The following is a 27,841-nucleotide window of genomic DNA, read 5'->3' on the forward strand; positions in this document are numbered from 1 at the left end:
AATCCCATATTTTGAAAGCAGACCGAGTCACAAGATTTTTAGGTTGATGACGCAATTATGGCTGAAATTTCCGCATCTAACATGAAACCAAGTTATGACCTGAATTGAGTGAATAATGGACCATTGGGCCTGATTCTGGCTACAGGTGCAAAACACACATCATTGTCTAAGCGATATTATTTTTAAGGAATATGACCACGTAATGATTGCTCTCTCATTTTTATTTGATTTTTAAATTATATTGGAAGAAAAACTAAAGTCAAAACTATGGAACCAAAAAAAATACTTAAACTTGACTCATGTTAAATAATGCAATATGGAGGGCACAATGCTACTACTTTTATAGTTGATAAATTCTGTCCATCCAGTTTGTAATACCCATCGTTAGGTTTAAGTCTCTTAGCAATCACTGCCTTTGAGTACTCGTTTGTCTCCTCCACTGACTAGATGAAATAAAAAGCTCCACAATCTATCACTCATACAAAGAAAAGAAAATGATGTCTGTTACTATTTGGTGATTTAGGCAACATAGCACTTCGTGTTAAACTTTCTTTTGCAATGTTGTCTTGAGGCAGTGCTATGGACCTCAGCAAGCTACCACCATGTTAAAAAAAGGGCTAAAAGCCTGGAATAGCGGCTAAGTGTAAGTGACATACGTCGAGCTGGGGGTGATTAACCTGAACTGTATAAATTCTCTCTGAAACAGTATCAAATTCTGCTGAGGTAAGCTTGCAATTAACCGAGAGACACGCTTCACGGGACCCTTTTTCTTTTGTGAAATGTCACCCTTGGTTGTCTCTGCTTCTCTCCATATGACTCTATTGACTACTCTCACTATAGAGTGAACACAGCCGTTGGTTGGTGGCATATTATTGTTGTTGATTTATTACCTTTTTTAACTTGTTCTCAACATCTTTTTGCTTTGCAACTTGTGGATAACTCTGGTGCAGGCAAGAAAAGGCTTATAGTAAAAGGATCATTATCATGAATATCAAGCATCCAATTTTTATGTTAATTGAGGGTCTAGTACTAGACATCTTACCCATGTGTGACCGTATGACCAAAAGGTATATCTAATATCACCCATTCGTTGCTGTCCCCACAGAGCACAAATTTTCTTATTCATACATTAAGCATATCAATTCCATGTCCAACTCCATCAATCAAATGCGTGCGTCTGTGTGTGCTCGTGTGCGTGTCAGTGTATATATACGTATGAAGCCTAGCAAAGCTGTCAACTAGTCCCAAACTAGCTCCTAGCATAAGTAGAAGAACTACCTCACTACCTGTATCAACCGCCACTTCCTCTTATAATCCTCACCCTCTCTCTCACTCTATTCAAACATCATAGTTCAGCACTTGAGTTATTAGTATCAACCACGAATGTCCACAAGTTGAGAAAGAAAAGCAAAAGATGGAAGCTGTTAAGTTGGTGTCTAGTGATCCAAGTGAGAGACCAGACACATACCGAGTCGCTTACATAATTCATTTCTTGCTTGGTGCTGGCAACTTGCTCCCTTGGAATGCCTTGATCACTGCAGTGGATTACTTTGCCTACCTCTATCCCACCAAACACATAGAAAAGGTGTTCTCTGTGGCCTATATGATTTCATCTGTGATGGTGCTTCTTGGGATGATCAGTTGGGGAGGTTGGAGCAAAACAACATTGAGGCTGAGAATGAACTTGGGGTTCTCCATGTTTGTTATGTCTCTTATGGTAGCCCCAGTCATAGACTGGACCTCGAGCAGCACCAAGCTCAATGAGAGACCGAGCGGCGCCTACGGCTTGACGGTTGCAGCAGTGGTGATATGTGGTTTAGCTGATGGCTTGGTGGGTGGAAGCTTGATAGGATCAGCTGGAAAGCTCCCAAAACAGTATATGCAAGCAGTTTTTGCTGGAACTGCTTCTTCAGGTACCAAGGCAATTCATTCTGTGCCCTCCAAGTTCAATTCACTTTCTTTAATTTCCCCTTTGGCAGGTTATGTTTTGCTATGTTTGACAAAAATTCTCAGGAACATAAGCAACAGCTTATTAGAAGTAAAGCTCCTCTAAACAATACCATGATGTGTACTTATATTCTTTTGAGGATATACATGCTTTTAAAGGTTGGGGAGAAAATAAACTAATGTAGATTCCTGGGTCTCGTTTTCCAAGTTTTTAACTAATAGGGCACTGTATCCATGTGACAAGATATTTCTTGTGGATTTAGCATATTCTTTCATCTATAATCTATAAAGTAATCCTATCCATCTAGTAATAGAACCATGCTATTACTCACACCAACTGTCTCTTAAATATTAAATAGTTTTGAAACTGTGACTGACCTTGCTGTTTTTCTTGCTTAAATAAGTTGTACTGTCAGCCTCTAGTTTTCAAATGAAACAGCTAAAACCCTTTTCTGCAGTAAAATTAAATATCATAATCTATATAGAGTAAATTCTGCTGTAACTTTGATATCCTGATGTAGTCAAAGTTTGTTCTTATACAAATAATTAGTCTTTTTTTTTCTGGGTGACAGGTATTATAATTTCGATCTTGAGGATAATAACCAAGGCATCACTCCCACAAACCCCAAAGGGCCTCAAAATAAGCGCTCACTTGTACTTCATGGTTGCCACCATTTTCCTCCTATGTTGTGTTATCTTTAGCAACTTGCAGCACAAGTTACCGGTGATGCAGCAGTATCATCAGAGGCTTCATCAGGAGAGCACCTTGTGCACAGGGACAAAATTTTGGGCAGTGGCAGGAAAAATCAAGGGGGCAGCTTTTGGAATTTTCATAATCTACATAGTGACTCTGTCTATTTTCCCAGGATTTATTGCTGAAGATCTTGAATCCAAGCTTCTAAGGGATTGGTATCCTATTTTACTGATAACAGTTTATAACTTGGCTGATCTCATTGGAAAGTCTTTAACTGCCTTCTATGTTATGCAATCTATGACAAGGGCAATATGGGTAGCCACAGCTAGGCTACTATTCTATCCACTCTTTGTAGTGTGTCTTCATGGACCGAAGTGGCTGAAAACTGAAGTACCTATGGTGGTTCTGACTTTTCTGCTAGGATTTAGCAATGGTTACCTTACTAGTGTCCTTATGATTCTAGCACCCAAGTCAGTGCCTTTGTCAGAATCTGAGTTATCTGCTATTGTCATGACAGGGTTCCTTGGGTTTGGCTTAGTTGGTGGTTCAGTTCTTGGCTGGTTCTGGATCTTATGAAGGCCTACTTCTGTTGCAATAAAATGAGCAAAAAGGCAGTAGCATTCATTGTCAATCGTGAGGCAAGAAAGCCTTGGTAGTAACCTTGCCCCGACTTGGTTGTTTTGTTTCTTTATTTGTTCTCTAATGTCGTGAGTGTCATATCTTAGCATGCCAGAACATGGGAAACATGGAGGTTATAAGGAAACTTGTATGTAGGTTAGAAATGTACTGTAAGAATCCGTAAATTGAATGGAAGTTAAGATCTGCTTTAATAGAAACAATATTTTCTTGCAACAAATGCAAAGTTTCATTCAATTTGGATTTGGAGTTTAATTCAATCTTAAAAATTAACTCTTGAGACAATTGTCCACAGTCACATGTTATTTTGGACAAATTATTAGCAAATATTCCCAACAAATATCACTCATCTCGAATATTGAACATCTCAAATGTGAATATTTACGGGAAGTTCAACTACTGCATGATAACAAGTAGCACGATAAACCAAACAACAATCAACAAGATAGACTTATGATATTAGTATTTGAGCTTAGACGTATCTCAACCCATAAACTAACTAGGAAGATAAGAGTTAACTCTACTTATATACACCATTTTTACTATGTCACTACAGAATATGAAATCTCCAACACCAATCATATTCAAAAAATTCGAAAATTTGCAACTGTCTTGCTCCCTGCCTGTCAAGATTTATCAATAATGAACATCTCAAAACCATCTATATTTTAAAAACTGAATGGCAAAGCTTGGATCTATCACAACATTTCCACAAAACAAAACACGAGAACCAAATGCTCCATTTACAAATATAAAATTCCACCAAATACACCTGCGGATTTTTATTTGTCCCTTTGTTACGTTATGCCAGCTGTCTAAAAATGGAAATCTGCGATGCCACCTATCTGCACGTGTGGATAATATAACTCCAAAACTGTGCAAGCAGCGTTTTTGTTGGACATAATAGAAACATGCCAGAAGAGAACGATTTGACAAATCAATAAAACAGAAAAAGGAAAGGAGAATATGTCCCTCATTGGTAAGATTTATGAACCATCTCAAAACCTTCTAAAGGCTTAATGGAAACTTGGCAAGGGTTGAATTGAATCTGTCGCACCAGTTTCACAAAACAAAAACACAAACGAACGCATGCTCCATTAAAAGCATTATTGGCAAACATAAGACTCCACCTAATACACCTGAGGATTTTGTTGTGTCCATATGCTATGCCAGTTGGGGATGGGCACAGATTTAGATTGATTTTTTACGAGATATTCAAAGTGTGAATTTGGATGAATATTAACAAAATTTATTTTAAATTAAATTGATTTTGATTAAAATTGAATTTTAAGTCATTAATAATTTATATTTGTATATTTTTGTTATAAAAACAAGTTAATAATAAAATTTAATGCTAATATAAATTTTTAAGCTACCTAAAGTTACTTTGACTCAATGAATTTTGAACCTAGGGTCAATTCCTTAACGCAAATTCAAACATATGAAAAATTACTTTTTTTATTGCATGTGAAAAAAATACTTAAAATCACTTTAAATGATATTTTGACGTGATTTTAACCTATCAATATTAATCAATTTCAGTTTATTCGAATTTTCAATTTTTTTAACAACACAAACAGAATTAATTAGATCATACTTGGGGATATATATTAATAAAATAATAAAAGAAACATGATAAAATAAAATGAAAAATAAGAAATAAATAGAAAATAATAGTAAAATAAACTGATAGCCTCAAAAGTCAAAATTATAAAATTATATAATATAAAAATAATAAATTATCCAAAATAGTATAAAGTTGAATGGTTGTGAATCAAATTTTATATGTCCAAATCCAATGCAAAGGGCCTGCGGGCACACGGGTGAGAGGAGCCAAAAACAAACTTTCTATAAAAAACAAACAGCAAAAAAAAAAATTATAATGAACCTAAAGCTTGAATTTTTAGTAACCTTATCCTTAGACCCATTCCCATCCAAAACCCAAATACCCAAATCAATTGCAATTTTAAAATCCAAACTAAATTACCCAACCAATCAAAATTTCTCTTTCAATTTGGTTGAATCGACGACCCCTAATGTCAGCTGCCTAAATATCAAAATTCAAAATCTGCCACCTTCTTGCACGGGTGAATAATATAACTCCAAAACCTGTTCAAGCGTTTTTCTTGGACATAATACAAGCATGCCTGTAGAGGAAGATTCGGCAAATCAAACAAAATGCAAAAAGGAAAGGAGAATGTCCCCGCCATCTTTTATTCTCTTGTATCGCTACATGAATCTACAAGTGATGACACAGTGGACAAAAACCATTACAACTGTCCTCATCGGCCAAAAATATTACAAGGTTAAGGTAGTATAAACAAAAGTTAGAAAGTTATATATGGAAGCCAGACACCAGTGGAAGCAGCTTAAGAAGAAGCAGCAGCTAAAGGCGGTGGTAGTGGAGCAGCTCCATGTAAGAAACTAGGAGATATTTCAGATGAATCTTCTTGCACTTCAACATCTTCCTCTCCCTCCGCGTCCCAAAGAAAATGAGCGTAGGATGCCAGAACATAACTACAAAACCAAGCAGGCGTTTCATTAATTCACAGAATGAGTTAAACAACGACTACCATATAAGAATTTTATGACTAACAGAATCTTTTTCTGATGTACAACCGTGGAAATGAAATTTAAACTTTAAACCTGATGTAAACTATTCAAACTTCTTATCACTAAGCTACACCTAATGGGTTGACTAACAGAGTTACTAAAGTGTGTTAGGGTTAGCTCCATAACGAAAAATAGTCAATTATTTTTTTATGATGAAGGAAAAGTACGAAATTGTTACTTCTAACTTTATAATTTTTATGATATCACCGTTATTTTGTGGAATAAAATTGATTTTTGTATGTTATTCAAACACCCTATAAGGGTCATCCCACACCAATTTTTGAACCAAAACCAAAAATTTGTTGCTTTTCTATACCAGCGTTTTTTCAACCTTTATTCAAGAGCCCATTTCAAACAGAAATGAATTTTGGCATGAAAATTGTGTCAACACAAATAATACACGATGATTTGTAGTATTCAATTCATGTAATCATTTTATTCCAAATAACTTTTCTTCAATTTAATTATACACTATAAAACATTTTTTTTACTTTGAATATGACTTTTAAAGCAGTTAAAAGAATCGACAATCTTTCAATATATAACAATATACGGTGACATGTCAGTATAAATTTGATGTCCCAAACATGCCATAAACATATGAATAATCTCAACCATAAAGAGAAACAACCAAGAGTTTGATGTTAGTTACCAGTCATCGGGAGCTGCTTTAACCGCTTGATCAAAATAAGTCTCAGCACGCGAAGCATCCTTCTGGCTCTCCCATATCAAATCTGCATACATCGATAGCACCTTCCCATCATTCGGATTCGCCAAAATCGCTCTCCCACAATACTCCTCCGCTTTCACATAGTCCCCTCGAACCTGCCATCAAATAAACAACTCTATCACCTCATCCATCTACACGCTTTAATCTAAAAGTAATAACTAAATAGCTTCAATTCACGTACCTCTTTCAAGTACCTCGCGTAGTTGCCAAGAAACAGAGGGTTCCCTGGATTCGCTTCAATCATCGTCCGGTAATACAAGTCCGTGCTATCATTCCCATTATTCGAATCCCAAAACCCCGACCCTCCGCCGTCACCGTTGTCCCATCCATCACCGCCGCCGCCGCCGCCAACTCCGTCTCCTTCGTCCGACTCGGTGAAGGAAAACAGAGCGGAGCCGAACGAAGACGTTTTGGAGCGCGCGGAGAGATCCGTCTCCGACAGCGCCCGCGTCATTCTGCTCGGCGAAGCTTCGACCGGCGAGAGCGAACTCGACGACGCGGAGAGCGTGAGCGAGCGCGTGCGCGGGCTCCGGTGAAGGATTTCGGGTTCGTGAGGCGAATCCTTCGGGTGAGGGATGCGAGAATTGAGAATCGGCGTGGACGAGCTTCGCAGAAGCATTGTCGTTGTTGTCATGGATCTGAAGATCTTGTTTGCTCACAGTGAAATGAAAAATTATGAAACCCTACTTAATAGAAAAGAATACTCGCTGAGGGTGGTGGAGAACGGCGACGGAGTTTTATAGAGGGAGGCAACGATTGATCTCAACCGTTGATTCTTCATCGTTTTATTTGGCCCCGCGCGCGGGTGTTTCACGTGAAGCGGGGCCCGCGTCTGAGGTTTATAGCCGTTGGATTGGGTTTTGACGGTGGTGATGTTGTGAAGATATCAGGTGTGGGGTGTGGTTAGTAAAAGAGATAGTGGAGATTTTTTAAGGGTAACTGGTGAGGCTGGGAAACGTTGAGGTCGCCATCGTCGGGGCCTCTGGTTCAGCACCGCCGCGGGAGATTATTTGTGGGTCCCGCTCTATAAACTATTTCATGCCTGAGTGAGGGCATTCATGCCATTTCATGCTTGATAATTGTATTATGGCCTCTTTCTGTACTCGAGATATTTTATACATTTTATTTTCTTTCATAGACAAGACACCATTGATGTTATTTCATGTTAATTAATAGTATTAGTAGTATTTGCTATATTCTTTTCCAAAATTATTTATATTTTGTTTTTTTTTATGTGTTTGTGTAAATTATTTAATAAACGAATTTTATTTATTTTAAATGATATAAAATTTCAAACAAATTAACCCTTTATATGTATGACATCATGAAATGACTGTATAATTTGTTTTCTTTTAAATATTGGCTATAAAACATCTATACTATTATAAATGGAGTATGATATTTTGGTTATATATTTATTTTTCCATTTTATTCCTAAAATCACCAAATTTCTTTTTTATTCCTATAACTACTCTTTTCAATCAACACATACTCCCCTCACATCTTAAAAACAATTCAATATTATTTTATTTTTCAAAAAATTTTAAAAAGCACCGAGTGTCTTTTCCCCTCGTTATAATAGTGATAGTAAATTATGACATCATGCAACGATATTTCTTTTCTTTACTGTGTGACTTTTGCTTGAATTATTATTTTTGAACGAGTACCTTATAAAGGGTAAAGGTTTAATTCTTAAATGTTGAATACCATTAACTCAATTATTCATAAACGAAACAGTTTGAACTTTGAGGCGTGTAATTTCATACTGTTGTTAATAATTTATTTGTGGTGCATAAGTTTTTCAGGATATATTGTCAGCGCAAAAGAAACGTAAGATTTTTTTTTATTAGAACAGAGGATGTAGAGAGGGAGGCACGTCCAAAATCTTTTGCAATCGTGTGTAGATATATACTTTAAAATAAGGATTTATTCTATAAATAATAATTAACTAATTATGGAATAAAATAAAGCCTACTAAAATGGAATTGATAAAGATCAATACAAAAATTGGAAATGAAAACACAAAATATCTTATTTTAAATAAGCATAAATTTGAATTTAATAATTTTCAAAGATCAATTAATTCAAAAACAAAAAAGGCTATGGAACTTTGCGGATTTGTAATACCAGTGCTTACTTAACTCAAACAAACTTGTGCTTAAGCTCACGCCTCTTACTAGTTTGTTTCTTAGTTTAAAGTACTTTCTTTTTATAAGCAATGAATTTTCATTAGTTTAAAGTACATGCTATTTTATTATTAGACTCGAAAACATAAAAAACTAAGGAACGTTAGATTTTAAACCTGTAAAATGCCACATTGGTTAAAATTACGTTGTGTCAAATAATTACATTACATTTCTTACAGATTTCATAATGATACTACTGTTGTGTGGTGTCGTTATCGAAGTCCTTCATTTTTTTTATCAAGATAGTCGTTCATTGAAAATCCATTCATAAATATATCTGCATATCTTATTAATATTTTAAGATTTAATGCACAATTGTCATGTGGGTTGATGGCGTAATACGTAGAATTAATGCCACATAATAACGTTTAAAATGTAAACGCTGTGTAAAATATTTAATTAGACATGGTCTTTCTATAATATACTACTGGGCAGCTTATATTTGTACCACGTTTGAAAAATGAATTGCTACATGGCTTTTTATATGTACAACATTGTGTTTAAACAAATGTTATGCAGCTTTAACAATTTCTACGCAATCATTTATATGATGCTTACAGACTTCTATAACCCTTGTTTAAGCTACGTACTCAATTAGGAAGTGCTACACATTCTTCTTTTAATATTACATAACCTTACGTCAAATAAATTTTTAAATATAGTTTCTATTCAAATATTACGACGTGACCCGAATTGCTAACAACTATTACGAAGACAACGTGACTCTTTCTTTATTCACAAGAAAAATATCAATGCCAAAATATAGTCGAAGGTAAAAGATAAACAATCAATATGTTGTTAATATGTTAATGTATTATAATAATTAATAATTAGTTACCGAGCGACGATGATATTCTTTTTTTTGTTATTAATTATTATGCTATAAAAAAACCATGGATCATTTCTTGAATAATACTGGATAGCATATTTATTTACACCTGAATTGTGAATTTGTTGTAATTTATTTATCTAAATAATGTAAAAATTGTTTTTCCTTTCTTTCAGCTCATAATATCTAGGCATTTAAATAAAGATTTAGTGAACACAACAACCACAAAGCCCCAATCTACTTAAGCTATAAACAGTGGTTTAGGCATGAATTGGAGGATCCATGGACGGAAAAAAAATCTGTTAATCGTGTGGTACGTGGAAAGATTCCTTCTTATTAGTTATCAATCAAATTCAAGCATCAAACGCACTCGCTCATGTCGTCGACAAGGACCAATGATATAGGTTCCTCCAGCGGAGTAACAAGAAAGAAAACATCAAACAGTACATGTCATTAGTGTGTGTTTTGGCTTTTTCAACAGAAAAGTTATTGATAAGTGAATGAATACTATTGGACAATGAATGAGAGATTCTTGTGTGTTGCCTAAACTCAATTGTTAGTGAAGTTAGAAACATTGTTTTGAAAATCGCACTGATCAAACTCATTCAACTGGTTTAATCGTGTTTTATCGATCTAAATTAAAAAAGAAAACTGGTTTAACTGAGCCTAACGATCAATCCAGACACCCCAAAAATCGTCTTAATTAAATAAATTTACTTCTTCCATTTCTCTTCCCAAGGAAAAAAAACAAGCTCAAAGTCTATTGTGTAATAATTATTATATAATAATCTCCTTTTTTACGGTCAAATTATGTAATATGACTTATCTATTTTTTATTTACGTATTTATATTTTTTTTCTTTTTGAAATACATCCCATGATTTTGACTTTCTTAAAAAATTATATTGCCCAATGAAAACCTGGAAAACAAAATGCTTAAATAACCTCTTATTCTTAGTTTTTTTAGAGAAAAAAAAGTCATACGCTCACTAGTATAAAAAGCTTAGAGTAATTCAACCACAATTCACATTTATGTTTATTGATTTTAAAAATAATTATATTCAGTAATTGAAAAATGTGTAATTGGATAACAATATAAAATTATTTTACACTATAATATATAAGCATTAAATTCTGATTTTTAGTCATTCAAAAAAAATGTTTTAATTTTATTCTTTAAAAAAAATTGACTTGATCTTAATCTTTTAAATATAAAGATTTTATTTTATTTTAATCTCTATTATCAAATAAGATCATAACATAACAATAATATTTGAAAAAAATAATTATCTTATTAAATTCTTTAATAATATGATAAGTGAATGAATTGTCATGATGATTATTACGTTATCATTTAATATTATTATTTTATAATAAGAACTAAAACTAAAAATTTTAAATCATAAAGAACTAAAATTAAGATAAAAACTTAAGGACTAGAATAAAAAAATGACTTAAATTTACTTTTTATACATGAAAAATAAGCTTCTTTTTTTCAAATGATTACCTCAAATTTACTTATGAAATTGGGTATCTAAAAAATTTGTATACTTCCATTTAGTATTTGCTTGTTAATTAGTTTCGTGATTTTATAGGGATAATGTGATAATGTCCTATCATCGTACCTAATGACTAATCCGTTACACATTTGCCACATCATTCTGCCTCACACTCTTCTTCTCCCTCTTCTCCCCGGTGCCGCCCAACATGGCCGCTGTCATCCCTCCTTTGAGTACAATCACGATCCCACCTCGACCCTCTAGCATACCAGGTCAATGTGTGTGACAGCCATCACCAACCTCGTTTCGGACAAATTCGATTTTCCTTCTTCCCCTTTCTATTCAACTAATTCACAATCAATCCAGCAAATTTACCAACGAAGAACCAATCACTATGCACATTCACTTTGTTTCGGATCTATGACATCTCCAAATCTACTCGAAAACATTTGCTTTACCCGTGCTCCAATTATTGGTTCGGTCCAACAATTCCTTCTCAACGAAAATCGATACTTCAAAAATTAGATCTCAACGAAAACCAAATACGACTCTCACCAAAAAAATGGTTTTACAACTGGAATGTCTTCATAAATAATGGTAAGAAATCACAGAAGAAACATAACAACACCAATAGATTTGCGAAGAACACCTTGGCTCAGGGGCAGCACGTCAGTCTGCATCGTCCACCGCGCGCTTCACCCCCTCAAAGTCCCGCTCGTCCTCCGTGAATGCCACCTCGATCCCTGTGGCGAGGCGGATCGCGTTGCGCACCTCCTCCAGCTTCTCCGGCAACCATGCGAGAATGAAGACGTTCGCCCTTCGCCACATCGCGGTGCGCCAGTGCCAGTCCGATGCCGCTCGATCCGCTTGTGATGAGCACGTGTCGGTTCTTGATTGGGATCTTCACGGGTGCAGACAAACGAATAAGGCAAAGTTCGTGTCCGTCATTGGTGATGATGCAACTTCGACACGAGAAGAGGGAATGCTTTCCAAATCCCAGTCGCTTTTTTTTAAAAAAATTATTATTAGTTAATAAAATATAATAATTAGATTTTTTTAAATAATAAATAATGAAATGATTTTAATTTGGCCATGTGGGGAGTGATTACGCTAGATGAAAATTTGATACTTTTCTCTATTACATCATCATTTAACAAAACTAGATTACGGATAATATGTTGAATTATAAAATTTTTTCAAGTAAATAATTGATCCAAAGTAATTTAAAAATAATTTATTTATCAAATATGAAAAACATACTTAGCAAAAAAAATACTCTATTTTTTAGGATCAAAATTTTATTTAATCCAAAACAAAATAATCATAGAGGGTGTGCTAGATAATCTAAATTAAAGTTATAAATAAGTTGAGTTATTTATGGATTATTTGAATTTCACTTCTTAAATATTTAATTGATATTATTTTTTTAATTAAGAGTTTAAGCGTAAAATTATGTTCAAATTATTTAAATGAGTTGGTATCAAACTTTGTAAACTATAACTAACATGATGACCTTTAGCATCGAGTCTATTATTATATTTTAAAATTATAAAGTTGTATTTTAATTTATCCTAACTCTATTTTATCAGAGATCTTAAAAGATTTCTGTAAACATTTTTTTTATTTGATAATTATTATAATTAGGATATTAGCCTTCCTGTGATACCTTACTGGTTATGTGACTAATGAGTTATAGCTATTGGATGGCTCTGTCAACCTTTACAAAGAAAATCATTTCTGTTATCAAAATTCCATCTTGTATTTTTAAGGCACCCTTATTAATACAAAATTATATATTTTATATTTTTTAGTACAAAGATTAATTTCTACCAAATTCTAAATTAATAAACTTAAAAAATACAATAAAAAAATATAATCCAGTAATACATAATTTAAATATCTAGTTATTAAAACTAAGAAATTCTGCAGGCATTTTGCATGACAAATATCACCCACACACTGGAATAGAAGCACGTAACTCAGCAAGTATTCATGCAAATAATTTTTCTTTTTTCAAAATTGTCTATTTAATACTTAGTATTTCATGCTGCATATAATCTCTTATTATTCGTCTAAAAACTGCTCGAAATCGAAAGTATCTGTCGATAACAGGAAAAGAATCACGTAATTTATGCAAACTTTTCATATCTTATTTCCAATACGTGTATTAAATACTAGGTTCCTAGTTCCAAATTGATGCTCAATCCTTAATTATTGGCATGCCTCCGTTTATTCAGTAATTAAAAATAGCTTAATTACTTTTCTTATGAAAACTTTGTTATCGATAATTGTAAATTTTAGGGAGCAAATTAAGTAAGAATTTATAGCATGCAATAATTAATATATATATATATATATATATATATAGCCATCTTCTGTGGTTAATTTCGGCTTTTAAAAATTTTGCTGAGATGAACAACATGGAGATACTTTTGCTTGATGAGAATGTACTTTTATTTAGATCCTAAATGCTTTTCAATGTCAAGTCATATGTTTATTATTTTTCATTGGTTTTGCAAGGTGCATGGGAAAATTCAACGCAGATGTCATCAAGCAGAGTTGTATAGAATGACAGTCTCAACGCAGATGTAATCTTTCTTCAAATTTCAACCCTAGCAGTTTCCTTTAGCTATTTCTTTTGCAATTATCATTAACATAAGTCAAGGTCAAATGCCTAAAGCATTTTGAAGTTTATCTGTCCCAAGAAACTTTTTCACATGAACAATAAATAATTATATATTACTGTTTCAAGAGATCGCATCTAAAAAAGAGTTAAAGATTTTGATTATAATAAATAATGATGATAAATGTTCAACATTGCTTCTAATGTTGTTTTTGAAGAAGTTTTTTTGTAATTTGTAATACCGCTCCATGTTGCATTTTGAATCTAATAAATTAAAAAAACATGACTAATATTATTACATTTTGCTACATGTATCAGAACAAATTATCCATGATATTTTATGTTATATCGTACTATTTTATGTTACGTTAATATGAATTCATGTTTATAATATGATTTTGTTTTACTCAAAGAAACATGTTGATAATATGATAATAACATAATTGTATTATATTTTAAAATGTTATAATAAATAACTGAAAATATTTATCTTAATAAAATTTTGCGCATCGTACGAATGAACCGACGACTAATTGAATCAAAACTCAAATACCAGTATCATATTTGTAAAACAAGTTGTATTCAAATTATAGTTTTATTCCCTTAAAATTAAAATAGTTAAGCTTACCAAATTTAAATAGTTACTCTTTTTTTAAGGATAGACAAAAGTGAAGAATTGAAAAATTAATTTCTGAAAAATAAAAAATTTAAATTTAATCATTGAATTCATAAATAATATGAAAAATTAATTGTTAAAATTTATAATCTAATATAAATTAATCTTAAAAAATATAATATATATTATTAAATTAATTATTGAATATTATAACTTAATTAATTATAAAATGTTGTAAAAAATTTAAGTAAGAAGAATTTTACTATTTTATTTTCAATGAAAATAATTCAAACATCAAAATCGGAGGAGGAGCGCCTAGCTATGTACGAAAACACAAAACCCTTCGCTTTTACTTCCTCCGCACGCTCTCTCGTCATCATTATTTTTGCCATCTCCAAACCCTAAAAACTTCTAATCCAATCGAAGCAAAAACAACGCCTCCCGACGGACGTTGTTCATCAGCATTTAATGGTTCAAACCAGGGCGGAGAATAGTTCGGAATCCAAAATCGCCGTGGCCAATGGCGGAAAAGTAACCAAGGCTAAGAAGAAATCGAAGTGTTCGACAATGCCGCGGAGATCGAGTGCTCGAATTCAAGCGTTGCAAAAAGCCGAGAAGGAGCTCCTTGCTCGTCAAAAAGCGGAGGTAGTAGTAGTTGAAGAGAAAGACAACTGCGAGAACGCGGTGAGGGCGAAGAAGCGCAATAGAAATAGTGGCGGTGAGGAGAGCGTAGCAGTGGAAGAAGAGGTTGTTTCGAAAAAGCGCAAGGGTAAGGTGGAAGAAGTGAATGGGAAGCAGGAAAATGCGGGTGGGGGTTTGGGGGAGAAGAGTGACCCTCTCAAGGTGAAAGAGACTGTAAGACTGTTTAACAAGTATTACCTTCATTTTGTTCAGGAAGAAGAAAAGAGGTGTGCAGCGGCTGAGCCCAAAGCTGCTAAACAAAAGGGTTCTAGAAAGGCAAAGAAGAGAGGTGAAAAATCAAAGGTCACTTCTAAGCGACCAGATCTAAAGGCCATGGGGAAGATGGTGGATAATAATGAAGTATTGTACCCTGGGAAAAGAATTGGCGACATTCCAGGTATTGAGGTTGGATATCAGTTCTATTCTCGTTGTGAAATGGTTGCGGTTGGTTTTCATAGCCACTGGTTAAAGGGCATTGATTATATGCCCAAATCCTATGCCAATGTGTACACTACGTATGAATTTCCAGTTGCTGTTGCCATTATTTTGTCGGGTATGTACGAGGATGATCTCGACAATGCTGACGATGTTGTATACACTGGTCAAGGTGGGCATAATCTCACTGGCAATAAGCGCCAAATCAGGGATCAGAAGTTGGAGTATGGTAACCTGGCTCTCAAGAATTGCGTTGAGCAATGTGTGCCTATTAGAGTCATTCGTGGTCATAAATCTTCAAGCAGTTACTCTGGTAAAATATACACATATGATGGCTTGTACAATGTTGTTGAATATTGGGCAGAGAAGGGAATATCTGGATTCACAGTCTACAAGTTTAGACTTAGCAGGGTTAAAGGGCAACCTAAATTAACCACAAATCAGGTATATTTTGTAAATGGACGTGTACCTCGATCTCTAACAGAGATACAAGGATTGGTCTGTGAGGACATCACTGGAGGTCAAGAAGATATTCCCATTCCGGCTACAAATTTGGTTGATGACCCTCCTGTTCCACCCACAGGTTTCACATATTGTAAGTCTCTTAAGCTTGCAAAGAATGTGAAGCTTCCAAGGATGAATGGCACCGGATGTAAATGCAAAGGCATTTGTAATGACCCAACAACCTGTGCATGTGCACTGCGTAATGGCTCTGATTTTCCATATGTATCTCGGGATGGTGGCAGGTTAGTTGAAGCCAAAGATGTTGTCTTTGAATGTGGTCCCAAATGTGGTTGTGATCCAGGTTGTGTGAACCGAACTTCTCAAAAAGGACTTAGATATCGTCTCGAGGTTTTCCGCACTGCAAACAAAGGATGGGCTGTTAGATCCTGGGATTTTATACCTTCTGGAGCACCAGTTTGTGAGTACACTGGAATACTTTCTAGGACAGATGATATGGATAGGGTATTGGAAAATAATTATATTTTCGAGATAGATTGCTTGCTAACCATGAAGGGGCTTGGGGGAAGAGAGAAACGGTCTCCAAAAGGAGAGATTTCTGCAAATCTCTTGGACAAATATGATGATCAAAGTTCTGAAAGTGCGCCAGAGTTTTGTATTGATGCAGGATCTACTGGAAATGTTGCTAGGTTTATAAACCATTGTTGTGAGCCCAATCTGTTTGTTCAATGTGTTTTGAGCACACACCATGATTTGAGATTGGCTCGTGTAATGCTGTTTGCTGCGGACAACATACCCCCTTTGCAGGTAACTCATTTTCTATATTTTACCCACCAATTTATCTGTGGTATTTTTAGCAATATCTTGATTAATCTCTTTGATTGCTTGCAGGAATTAACGTATGACTATGGTTATGAGCTTGATAGCGTCTTGGATTCTGATGGGAAGATCAAGCAAATGCCATGCTATTGTGGAGCCTCATACTGCAGGAAGCGATTATTCTAAATGTTACAGGAAAAGTTGTATGTGGTCTTTTTTGCAAAACTATCGCGGTTTCGAGTATTTGTTATTTAACTTGAGCTGCAAGCTATGAAGCACGGACACTCCAGTCTGTTGTCGTGTCCGGTGTCCGACACGCGTCCGTGTCAGTGTCTGACACCGACACGACACCCGTATTACGTTCTATATTTTGGATATTACAGGTGTCCACATGTCCGTATCCGTGTCGTGTCCGATGTCCATGTCGGTGTTGGTGCTTCATAGGCTGCAAGTGCTCTCTAGTCATGTGTGGTTGATGTGCGCAGTATATATGTTTTGTGCTGCAATGGCAGCAAAGGAACATTGGAATTTTTTGTGCAAATTCAAGGAAATATATAGATTCATTTTTTGCTAAAAAAAAAATCAAATATTCGCTCTTGACTTAATCTATCTATAATATCTTTACATATAGGTTCTACAAAGGGAGAGAATAATACATGCTATTTGTTTTTGTGGTTTATACTTTTCATACAATGCTTTCTACAAAATACAAATATATATTTGTTTCACTTTTTTTTTTTGTTTGATACAAGTTCTAATACATGTTTTTTCGGTGCAAAATGTATTTCAGTTCTAATTAATACTTGTTTCACTCTTTGAGTTACATTTTTTTTTATTCGTTGACCTTTTCTTTGAAGTGCACTTGGGTTTTGTTTGCTAGTTGCATGTATTGTAATTTAATTTTGTTGTTTATTGATTTTTGTCTCGTTCTAAGGTGTTGTTTTTGCTTGCATTGTACTTGAGTTTTGTTGTTTATTGAGTTTTGACTGATTATAATTTGTTTTATTTGCTGACATTCTGTTTGCATTGCTCCGTTGTGCGGAATATAAAGTTCTTGTTTGATAAAATTTCATCGTTGCACGGGAAGATTTTAATTAACAAATATATAAATTTTTGTTAAATTTGCACACTTAATATAAAAATAAATTATAATAAGATATGATTCTGCACTATCATTAAATAAAGATATAAGCATATTAAAAGTAAACTTAATTATTTTCAAATAAATATATATTTTTAGTGTTTTTTACCTCTGCAATATTAGAGTTCTTGTTGTCTTTGTTTTTAAAATATAAAATAAATTAAGATAATACAAAATAAAATAAAATTTTGATAGTTGATATTTTATTTTAAATCACTTTAAAATTATATATTTTAAAGAAAATATTGATATCATATAAAATTATCTCATTTTTAAATTTAAATAATAAAATTTTGATGTTGAATATTTTAAATCACTATAAAATACATATGTCATTTACAAATTAAATATAATATTTCTTTTAAAAAATTCAGTCAAAGTCAAATCAATCATTTAACTTTAGTGGAAAATGATAAAATTTAAATTAATTCATAAGATGTGCATTAGAGTTTAAAGAAGTATGTAGATGAAAATTGATGACAAGAATATAGGGTCATTCTGGAAGCCGGTGGATACGATTCAACAAGGCCAAATGTTCAACTAGTTGCAAAAAAGCAGGGCAATCTTCATCTTCATAGAAATAAAAGAGAATAGATAGAAAAGGACGGCACCTTTGCCTTCGACATTAGAGTGCATAACAGTCATAATTTGTTATCGTTCGTTCTAAGGGTGAGAATAGATCAGGTCGATTTACAGGGGTCTATGACTTAATCTATATAAAGTCTGACCTTAATTAATCTATTTAATTAAAAGATTAGACTCAGGTTTTTTTTAAAAGTCTATTAAATTAAATAGATCAATTATATAAATATATATATATATATATATATATTATTTTTTGATACCAATTTATACTTGTATTATTTTTTGGGTACAATTAATTTTTTTTTTAAACTAACAAATTTTGATTACACATTACTGCTCGATAACTTCCATTTTTATAATCAAGTAAGACTTTAATTATAATTTAAGTGTGAGTCATGTGTCTCTTTATAGATTTTCCTATTCTTGTTCTACTCTAGAGCAGAAACATTAAAGATTTAATATATGAAGTTCCTACTCTAGAGCAAAAAAAACATTAAAGACTTAATGTGAATAAGACTTTTAAAAAGGCTATCAGGTCATATTAGACTTTTAAAAAAGTCAGATCAAGCTAAAATAAAAGTTTTTGATAGATTATAGGTCAGGTTCAGGAATCAAAAATTCATCGTAGGCTATACTGAAGCCCCTCTTAAAGTCTGACCTGACTTATTTTCACCCCTACTTCTTCCATATATTCTAATTTTGGATCTTATTATTAACCAAGGATATTGATTAATAAATTAAAAGAAAAAAATATTTATTCTAAAAATTATAAAAAACACGGAACAAAATTATAAATAATATAATTATACGTATGTTAATAATTTTTTTTAAGAAATTTCTTAATCAATGTTCAATACACAATGATTTGTATTTACCTCTAATTTTATAGCGTGTTTGTATTCCTGTTCATGAAACACATTTTTCACCGCGGACGGGGGCAGCAAATTTATGTTGCTTTGGAAACTACTCCCATATATACCTGTTTAAAATGCACTTCAAACATGCTATTAGACTAGTCAATGAAGTAGTGAAATCTCTGGTTTAATTAGAGAAAAAGTTATTTATTTTTACTATTTTTTCGAAGAACTTAAACAAAGATTTTCGGAAAAGAAAAACTATGAAGAGGTTTATTTGAGCAAATATTTGAAATTAAATCACAAAATGCATAACTTTGGTAAGTTGATTGAATAATAAGTGGGGAGCACTATGGTTTTAAATTTTTCTTTAATTATAAGCACACATCTATAAGATAAATTTACGCAGGAACTTAATTAAACGATTTATGTAACAAAAAGAAAAAGTTAATAAAGATTTAACGGCAATTAATAGTAGGCATAAAGTTTATGTGAGCAAAGGTCAAGTATCTTTTATGGGCACGCTAAGAAGAAGCGTAAGACGATGGGGACATTGGCAACTTGCCATACATACACCATTTTCCATTTTATCAGTCTTTTTGGATTCTCGCTTCTTCTTTTCTTTCCAATTCTAGAATATTCCTATTCTTCTTCTCATTTCAACTCTTGGTTCTTTTCTCGTCACGCTAGTAAGCGTAGTTCGGTGTTGGAGAATCAGGTTCCAGTCCCAGAATACTGCTATTCTCGAATAACTGAATTGTGTTTCTAGGTTATCTTCTCTGAATTGCAATTGCAAATGAATGATCGTTGAAAAACTATGAAGAAGGTGAGGAGAAAGATCGGCAAGTATGAGGTGGGTCGAACAATTGGCGAAGGCACCTTCGCCAAGGTTAAGTTCGCAAGAAACTCGGAGACAGGGGATAGCGTGGCTATTAAAATCATGGCTAAGACCACCATTCTCCAGCACAGAATGGTTGAACAGGTCCACCTTTTTTCCTTTTCTACTTCTCTAAAAGTAACTCATTTTTCAATTTCAAGTATATTGTTTATGACCTTTATGTTTTAGATTTTAATTCATGTTTGCTTTGGTGTTCATACAAATTCAAGTTGTTAATTCTTCATTTGTTATCCAAAAAACATTAATAAAATTAAAACAATCTAGAGATAAAAATATGATCAGCCACATCAGGTTGCTAGTGGGGGCATGATTTTGAGGCCAATGGCTTAGTCTACATCAGGTTTAGACCAAACCTATTTGCACAATAAGTCAAATAAGGCCTTATTTAAAGCCTATTTAGTAACAAAAGTTCAAGCTTTGCGCTATTGAAAATGCCTAACAGACTGGCCTATTTAAACAAAGACAAGTAATATAATGATAATATATCGTTGTTATTTTTATTTAAATTTTTACTGTAATGGTTCGAAATTTGCAGTCAAGGTTCTGCTTCTAATCTTGCTTGTGCATTTATGGCAGAATAACGATGGAGTTTGTTGTACTGAATACCTATTGTAATTCTTTCCATCTTTTGCTATTAGCTTTTCTAACATGAACCATGTTATAGATTAAAAGAGAGATATCCATTATGAAGATTGTCAGGAATCCTAATATAGTTAGATTACACGAGGTATGTTTAGATATCCTAATATGTCAGGAATTATACCATATTTCTTTCTTTTCTATTTCTCACATTGTTTTCAAATTTTAGGTTTTGGCTAGCCAGACCAGGATCTACATAATCCTTGAATTTGTAATGGGAGGGGAACTATATGATAAAATTGTAAGTTTTTATCTTTATATATTATGGAATATATTAGAGTTTAATTCTTCTGAACACTGATAGTTCTCAAGTCTGACCTTTTAAATTAACAATTATTGCTGAGATGCTAACAAACTTTTGTTAATGATTTGATTTTGTTTGTTGCTTATGTTACAATTACACTGCTTCTGAATCTGTAGGTTCAGCAGGGAAAGCTTTCTGAAAATGAATCTAGGCGCTACTTTCAACAACTTATAGACACAGTTGATCATTGTCATAGAAAGGGTGTGTACCATAGAGACTTGAAGGTGAAAGACAATATTGTGTGTGTGTGTGTGTTTGTGTTTATGTTTTTGTGTGGTAAATGTTTTAACTTTTAACCATTTTGTGTCTGTCTTGATCAATTTGCTTTCTTCCCTTTTGATAGCCTGAAAATCTTCTTCTTGATGCTTACGGAAATTTGAAGGTTTCTGACTTTGGATTGAGTGCATTGACTAAACAGGTAAGATTGTACTTGTAAAATTGGAGATAATGATTGGTTTCATCACACTGGCATCTTGTTCTTGCTTTGTCTCTGAATAATGATTTTTGGAAATAGCAGAAGCTGCTGAACTAATATCTTCCATCTTTTCCTCTCCGTTTTTCTTTTTTGTAGGGTGTTGACCTTCTTCACACCACTTGTGGGACCCCAAACTATGTTGCCCCTGAGGTAAATTTGGTTATACACATTTCTTATGTCATTCTCAATTATTGCCTTAAACTTTTGCTCCTTTTCCTATGGGTGATTGGCTACTTGGCTTAGATTAATGGTTCGATATAATTCTTCATATCAAGTTTCGTTCTGGTCTTTTAGACAAATCACTAGTGATGAAAATCATGAAATAGATCAATAGTATTAAGTTGAGTGTCCTCTGCATTGCATTTTTCTGTTTTTCTCTAATTTCAGCACGAATCTTAAAATATATATACAACTACATTATAATATAATTTAAACTTGGTATTTAAAAAAGAGAAATTAAGAATGACATGTCATTCTTTGAGGGAGAGTAAAATAAGAAATTAATCCACTTTAAAGTTAAAGTAGTGTAATTCAATTTATACTAGATATTATGCCTTACCGGTAAACCCTTGTCTTGGAAGTTGGAGCAAGAGTCATCTTCAGCTCAGTTCATTAATTATACATTTCATGATTGAGTTAATAATTATTGCACTATTCTCATCCCATGACATTGATGTATTCAATTATATGCATAAGGCAATATAGTTATTTTAGGTAGCAATTTTGGTTGTGGCAAGTTGCGTGTTTCTTCTAAGTGATTTAATTAGGAGTTAGTATAAATTTGATTTTTTTCTCCTTAGTGCAATAATTTCGGTTTCTCACTGAAATGATCTTTTGCAGGTACTCAGCAATAGAGGATATGATGGTGCAGCAGCTGATGTTTGGTCATGTGGAGTCATCCTATATGTTCTAATGGCTGGATATCTTCCTTTTGAGGAGGCAGACCTTCCAACACTGTATAGAAGGGTATTCTACCTTTTCCTTATAATCTTGAAGCAAAGACTTGAACGTTGAAAGAGCTAGAAAGAAGTGCAAAAGATGTAGGTAGTGAATGTAATAGAAAAGAAGACCAGTGGAACACCATTTTTAACTACTTTGGAGCTTTATTTACATTTTAAATCTTGAACTAATCCTAATATAGAAAAATTAGTCTCTAGAAATAATAAGAAACAGATCTAGTAATTAAAATATTAATAACAATGTCCTACCTAAATAACCTTAATAATTATATACATAATATAAAAATGAACTATTAAGTCTACACACAGTATTGGTGGTGACAGTAAAATTGCCAAAAATGAAGAAAAAGTTTCGGTGACCACCATCTTTCTTTGTTGTGTCATCCTTGCTCTAATAGTTGTTTTTTATATGCTCTATTATATAATATGTAAGGGTGAGATTCATTGTTCTTATGTTCATGCTTATTATCCAGTAGATCTTCTTAATGAAAACTTGTTTGGAACCTTATTATTGGGAAGGTAAATGTGAGAAAGAAACTCTGTGGAACTGAATGTAGTTAAGAAAAGAGAGAATTTGATACGGTGAGGCAGCAGTAGTGTGCATAGGTTTTAGAGGGAGTGAGTGGGGGAAGGGATTCTGTTTTGTATATAGTTCAGGACTATAGCTGAGTATTGGGGCTGGAAAATAGGGTTTCCCTCTTCCCTTGAAGGGGCAACAGTCCTGGACTCTGGGGTTAGTCAGGCCTTGAGGTTCTTTGTCTTGGTGTAATAATCTAATTCCAGTGCGATGGTGTTAATAATCCCTCTGACTTTTGCTCTTCACTCATTCTCTTTCAAAACTTGATCCTCTTGTCTTTCATATTAGATACCATGAGGAATCTTTTGAGTTTGCTGAAATGTTCATTTTTGAGCATTTGGTGATGTAGATTGTAACCTTCTGTTAACTTGTTGCTGCTGGTTTTTCTTTTTATTTAAACTTGTAGATAAATGCTGCAGAATTTGTTTGCCCATTCTGGTTTTCTGCAGACACAAAGTCATTCATACAAAAAATTCTGGATCCTAATCCTAAAACAGTGAGTACAACTTTCCATTTGTTTCAGACTTATTTAGTTACAGTCTCTAGTACAGACATACCTGCATTATGGTATATATGAACTGTGTTTCTCACTGATTATCTTGACACGTTTTTATAATTTTAAGTCTGTTTATTCCTACTACTTAATGCAAGTCTATGTATTGTGCTGTGAACAGGTATAACAATTTTCTTTGTATTTTTTTGTTTTTCATTTCTCCTTTTCTTATATGGGAAACAAAAAAATTTGAAAAATAGTCAAAATTGAGACAATAATCGATGTTATTCTCATTAAAAGATGTCACTAGTTATGATCTATTTTTGCAGTCATCTTGTATTTTTATGGTTCTTTAAGGATTCTTGATTTTTTCCTATACTAAAATAAATACATTTTCTAATATATAGATTTTGCCTACCATATGGTTGTCTGAGTATATTATCTACTGTCCAATTAAGTATAGTTGTATAAAGATTTACTCTTGGGGAAATTTTACACCTGATTATTTGCAAATACTTGTGAATTCAATAAATTATTTTTAATTAATTCCAATATATTATATATGCAGCGGGTGAAAATTGAAGAAATAAGGAAAGAGCCATGGTTCAAGAAAAACTATTTTCCTGTCAAACTCGGGGAAGACGAGCAAGTGAATTTGGATGATGTTCGAGCTGTTTTTGATGATATTGAGGTTTGCTGTTGTTTTTTGTTCTGTTTAATTTATACCAACAAAATTTATTTTTGCAAATGTATGTGTTAAACCTTTCTTACATAGTTACATATCCATAGCTTCAAATACAATGTGTGTGTACAAATATGTCATGTGACTTATCAAGTGAAGGACATGGAAATGTGTTGAGAAAAAAGTTATTGAGACTTTGACTATGATTTTGATACTATCGGGCTTGAAAATGACAATATAATACATTGTTGAAGTAGGTTTTCAATTACTGGTGGAGGATAAGATATGTGCAAATTAAAATTATATGCTTGTGGATAATGAATTAGTTCTTTCCCTTTATACAGAATAATAAAAATATCTACATCCAGTTATGCAAAAATATATTGCTCATGATTATGGAAAGTTCTTATACACTATTACAAAAGAAAAATTGCCATGGTTACTGGTCACTAATATTTTTATTCAGCTAAAAAATATAAATTTTTGAAGACTTTAAAAGCTCACTTTCTTCACTTCATAAGGAATTAGGATTATCAAAACTTTTTGCCTCTTTATATACCAATTATACAGTTATATAACAGTTGGAAGGAAAATCAACTACCTTTAAGATTTTTGTTGTTAGTTATCTGACAGTCACATGCATTTCATTCACTAATCAGGGATAAATTGGCAATTTTTGCATTTATATAGGACCAATATGTTGCTGAAAGGTCAGAAATTACTGAGGGAGGTCCTCTGATAATGAATGCATTTGAGATGATTGCCTTATCACAAGGGTTGAATCTTTCACCACTATTTGATAGGCTTCAGGTATTGTTATATTTTCTTCTTCCTGCCCTACAATCTCATGGTTCCTTTATGTCTCTGGCTGCCATGTAACTTTTTATACTTCCACCTGCCTAGGTGGGTATTAGAGGACATCTGATTTCAAGTTTGAATTGAAGTGGTGCAAGTTGGTTCAGAGTCTATGTTTTTTGAGGTTGTCTGATGCATTGCCCCAATTGATATTCTTTTGCTGTTCTAACAGGATAATGTAAAGCGGCAAACTCGTTTTGTCTCCCGTAAACCAGCAAAAGTTATAATTTCTTCAATTGAAGCTGTTGCAGAGTCAATGGGTCTTAAGGTCCATTCTCGCAATTACAAGGTATAACTCCACTTGTCTACTTTACATTGTAAATGTTTAATGGATAACACAGGCTCAATATGCTTAATTTGATAATAACTGGTGTTGTGATGTATCAGGCATTTTTCACATAATTATGAGCAGACTTTCATGTAATCCTATTGTCACAGATATCAACGCAATCTTTGTTGTTTGTAACTTTTGCTGTTCCATTTTAGCTATTGTGAAATTACTCTGCATCATCTATTATGCCATATTAGCCAATTTACATTTTAAATGAGAATTATTGTTTCAATAACATTACATCCCTAAGTAGGGATTGCTAATTCAAAATAGGTGATTGTTTGGTGGTCTAATCTTGAGACTAGGTAGAGATTTTTGTACTTGATTCTTAAAAGAAACTTGTAGTCACATTTCTCGCTTTTATTTTTTTCTCCTATGGTTCCCTTAAAAGTATTTTTTCTTGTAGGTGAGGCTTGAAGGCGTTTCTGCAAACAGGGTTGGACCATTTGCTGTGGTCTTGGAGGTAGTTTGTTTTTGCTTTTGTTGTGTTCATTAATTTTTGAGAAATGCTAGGAACACACTTTCTTTGACTTTTAAAATTTATTGAAATTATCAAAATTTTGTGAATCCCACGTCATATTTAATGAAATTTCTCTCTTGATTTTGTAGTTTTTAATAAATTCCAGACCAATGGAAGAGAGTGTGTTAGAAATTGTATTGCTAGTATTCCTCTTATTTTTTATATGAAAGTTTTATTTCTGCTTGAGTCTTGATTAAAATCATCTATGCATTTTCTCAAAAGGTGTTTGAAGTTGCACCATCCCTTTTCATGGTTGATGTTCGGAGGGCCACCGGGGATACTTTTGACTACCACAAGGTTAGCTTCAGTATTTACATATATCTGTATTTGAACTTCTCAAAATACTTTCAACCTCTTCTAAGAAATGAAATGACATTTTTATGCTTTGAAGTTGAGAAATTGTTGAATATGGATTAAGGAGATGATGAGCTGGAAATCATTTCAATAGAAAAAATTTAAGAAAAAGGACAGGAAAAATAAGTACTTAACAGTTGAAACTTGAAAGGATGGTAAGTCTAGCAGTATCAACCAAGAGGGCCTTTTTTCTGTAAGAGTGAGACAAATATTAACCATTAGATCTTTCTATAAACAGTAAAGATTAATATACGACAGTTATGACTTTTTAAGTGATTATGTAACTTTTGAATAACTTAAAATTTCAATGTATATGTCCATCAATCCTTGCTTTGATACTAAAATGGTTTTGTAATGGTTACATTAACACTCAGCCAAAGTTATATCTATTATTTTTTGGTTGATGTATATTAGTTCGATCGTGCTACCCCACATTTAATCCTATTGCTAGAAAGTGTGTATTTTCCTTTCCGCTTCTCGAATGTGTGTACTCAGTAGCATTTGTAAAAGCAGCGTCATGTGCACACGTATTTTTATATTTGCATGCGTATAAATTGACAGTAACATATTTTGCACTTTTGCAGTTTTACATGAATTTTTGTGCCAAACTAGGAAACATTATTTGGAGACCGGCAGGGACTATGCCAAATTCTAATCTGCTCAAGCAAATGACTTTATAATCCACTTCATGCGGGTGTGATTAATTAGAAGAGCACTAACTGGTCCCCGAGTATGCTAAAAATTAGCATCCTTTCTAGCTATCATAATGCAACATACACTGTATGAATAGTATTGCAAACGGGAATCACTGTCAACTTACAACATGGCTTAAAGTATAATGGTTTACAAAAACAATCTTGGGAGAAGGAAAGGAAAAAAACCCTATTGCAATCATCTTGTAGTTGTAGCAAATCTATCCCACAATGGTTTACAAAACCAATATATTGTTTGGTTCGGGCAGAAATGTATAAAGCATAATGCTTTCCGTCACCAATTCTGTCAGCGTGTTTGGGAGAGCTATTCAAATTCTCAAACACGTTTGTTTGAGACATGCTGTTTTGTATAAAAAAGCGTCTTTGGTCGCAATAAATTAAAAGTTAAGTCTGTTAATTGTCATTAAAATTGAAAATATAATTTTCTATGACTGAAAATTTTATACTAGTATGTTTTACTATCATATACTTGTTCTTAAGATTTTTTTTTTATTTAACTTAAAAGAATACAAATTACTTTACTCTATTTAATTTTTTACCAAAATTTTGTATTGCTCACTTAAACACAGATTGAGGTTGAATTGTCGTTGAACAATGTGGAATTTTAAATTATCATTTGGAGGTACGCTGATAGTTACTTGTTTTGAATTGTCAGAACATGAAATTAGTAGGGCTTGGGTCATTGTTACTGA

The 27,841-nt window shown here is 33.1% G+C and overlaps 4 protein-coding genes across 5 annotated transcripts; 3 read left to right on the plus strand and 1 right to left on the minus strand.

Moving 5' to 3' along the window:
* Positions 1 to 409: 409 nt before the first annotated feature.
* Positions 410 to 3,576, plus strand: LOC100812206 (equilibrative nucleotide transporter 8). Its single transcript, XM_003541448.5, has 2 exons — positions 410 to 1,913; positions 2,520 to 3,576. Exons 1-2 carry the CDS (start codon positions 1,415 to 1,417, stop codon positions 3,215 to 3,217), a joined length of 1,197 nt encoding a protein of 398 aa, XP_003541496.1. The 5' UTR covers positions 410 to 1,414; the 3' UTR covers positions 3,218 to 3,576.
* Positions 3,577 to 5,369: 1,793 nt separating this feature from the next.
* Positions 5,370 to 7,889, minus strand: LOC100784254 (uncharacterized). Its single transcript, XM_003542623.5, has 3 exons — positions 6,802 to 7,889; positions 6,543 to 6,715; positions 5,370 to 5,794 (listed from the first exon to the last, which is right to left on the minus strand). The coding sequence occupies exons 1-3, from the start codon at positions 7,252 to 7,254 to the stop codon at positions 5,647 to 5,649; spliced, it is 774 nt and encodes a 257-aa protein (XP_003542671.1). The 5' UTR covers positions 7,255 to 7,889; the 3' UTR covers positions 5,370 to 5,646.
* A 6,918-nt stretch (positions 7,890 to 14,807) lies between these two features.
* Positions 14,808 to 17,247, plus strand: LOC100812749 (histone-lysine N-methyltransferase, H3 lysine-9 specific SUVH4). Its single transcript, XM_006594204.3, has 2 exons — positions 14,808 to 16,757; positions 16,842 to 17,247. Exons 1-2 carry the CDS (start codon positions 14,841 to 14,843, stop codon positions 16,953 to 16,955), a joined length of 2,031 nt encoding a protein of 676 aa, XP_006594267.1. The 5' UTR covers positions 14,808 to 14,840; the 3' UTR covers positions 16,956 to 17,247.
* Positions 17,248 to 19,862: 2,615 nt separating this feature from the next.
* Positions 19,863 to 27,426, plus strand: LOC100784786 (CBL-interacting protein kinase 24). Of its 2 annotated transcripts, none has more exons than XM_006594205.3 (14): positions 19,863 to 20,331; positions 20,912 to 20,974; positions 21,056 to 21,127; positions 21,307 to 21,414; positions 21,534 to 21,608; positions 21,762 to 21,815; positions 22,506 to 22,631; positions 23,608 to 23,697; positions 24,263 to 24,385; positions 25,067 to 25,186; positions 25,404 to 25,520; positions 25,969 to 26,025; positions 26,305 to 26,379; positions 27,049 to 27,426. In XM_006594205.3, exons 1-14 carry the CDS (start codon positions 20,167 to 20,169, stop codon positions 27,106 to 27,108), a joined length of 1,305 nt encoding a protein of 434 aa, XP_006594268.1. In that variant the 5' UTR covers positions 19,863 to 20,166; the 3' UTR covers positions 27,109 to 27,426. The 2 variants fall into 2 exon arrangements, with proteins under 2 accessions (XP_006594268.1, XP_003542672.1); XM_003542624.4 differs by having other exon boundaries at positions 19,865 to 20,331; positions 27,021 to 27,426.
* Positions 27,427 to 27,841: the final 415 nt, after the last annotated feature.

The sequence above is a fragment of the Glycine max genome, chromosome 13 (genome assembly GCF_000004515.6).
Source record: "Glycine max cultivar Williams 82 chromosome 13, Glycine_max_v4.0, whole genome shotgun sequence".
In the NCBI taxonomy this organism is placed as follows: Eukaryota; Viridiplantae; Streptophyta; class Magnoliopsida; order Fabales; family Fabaceae; genus Glycine; species Glycine max.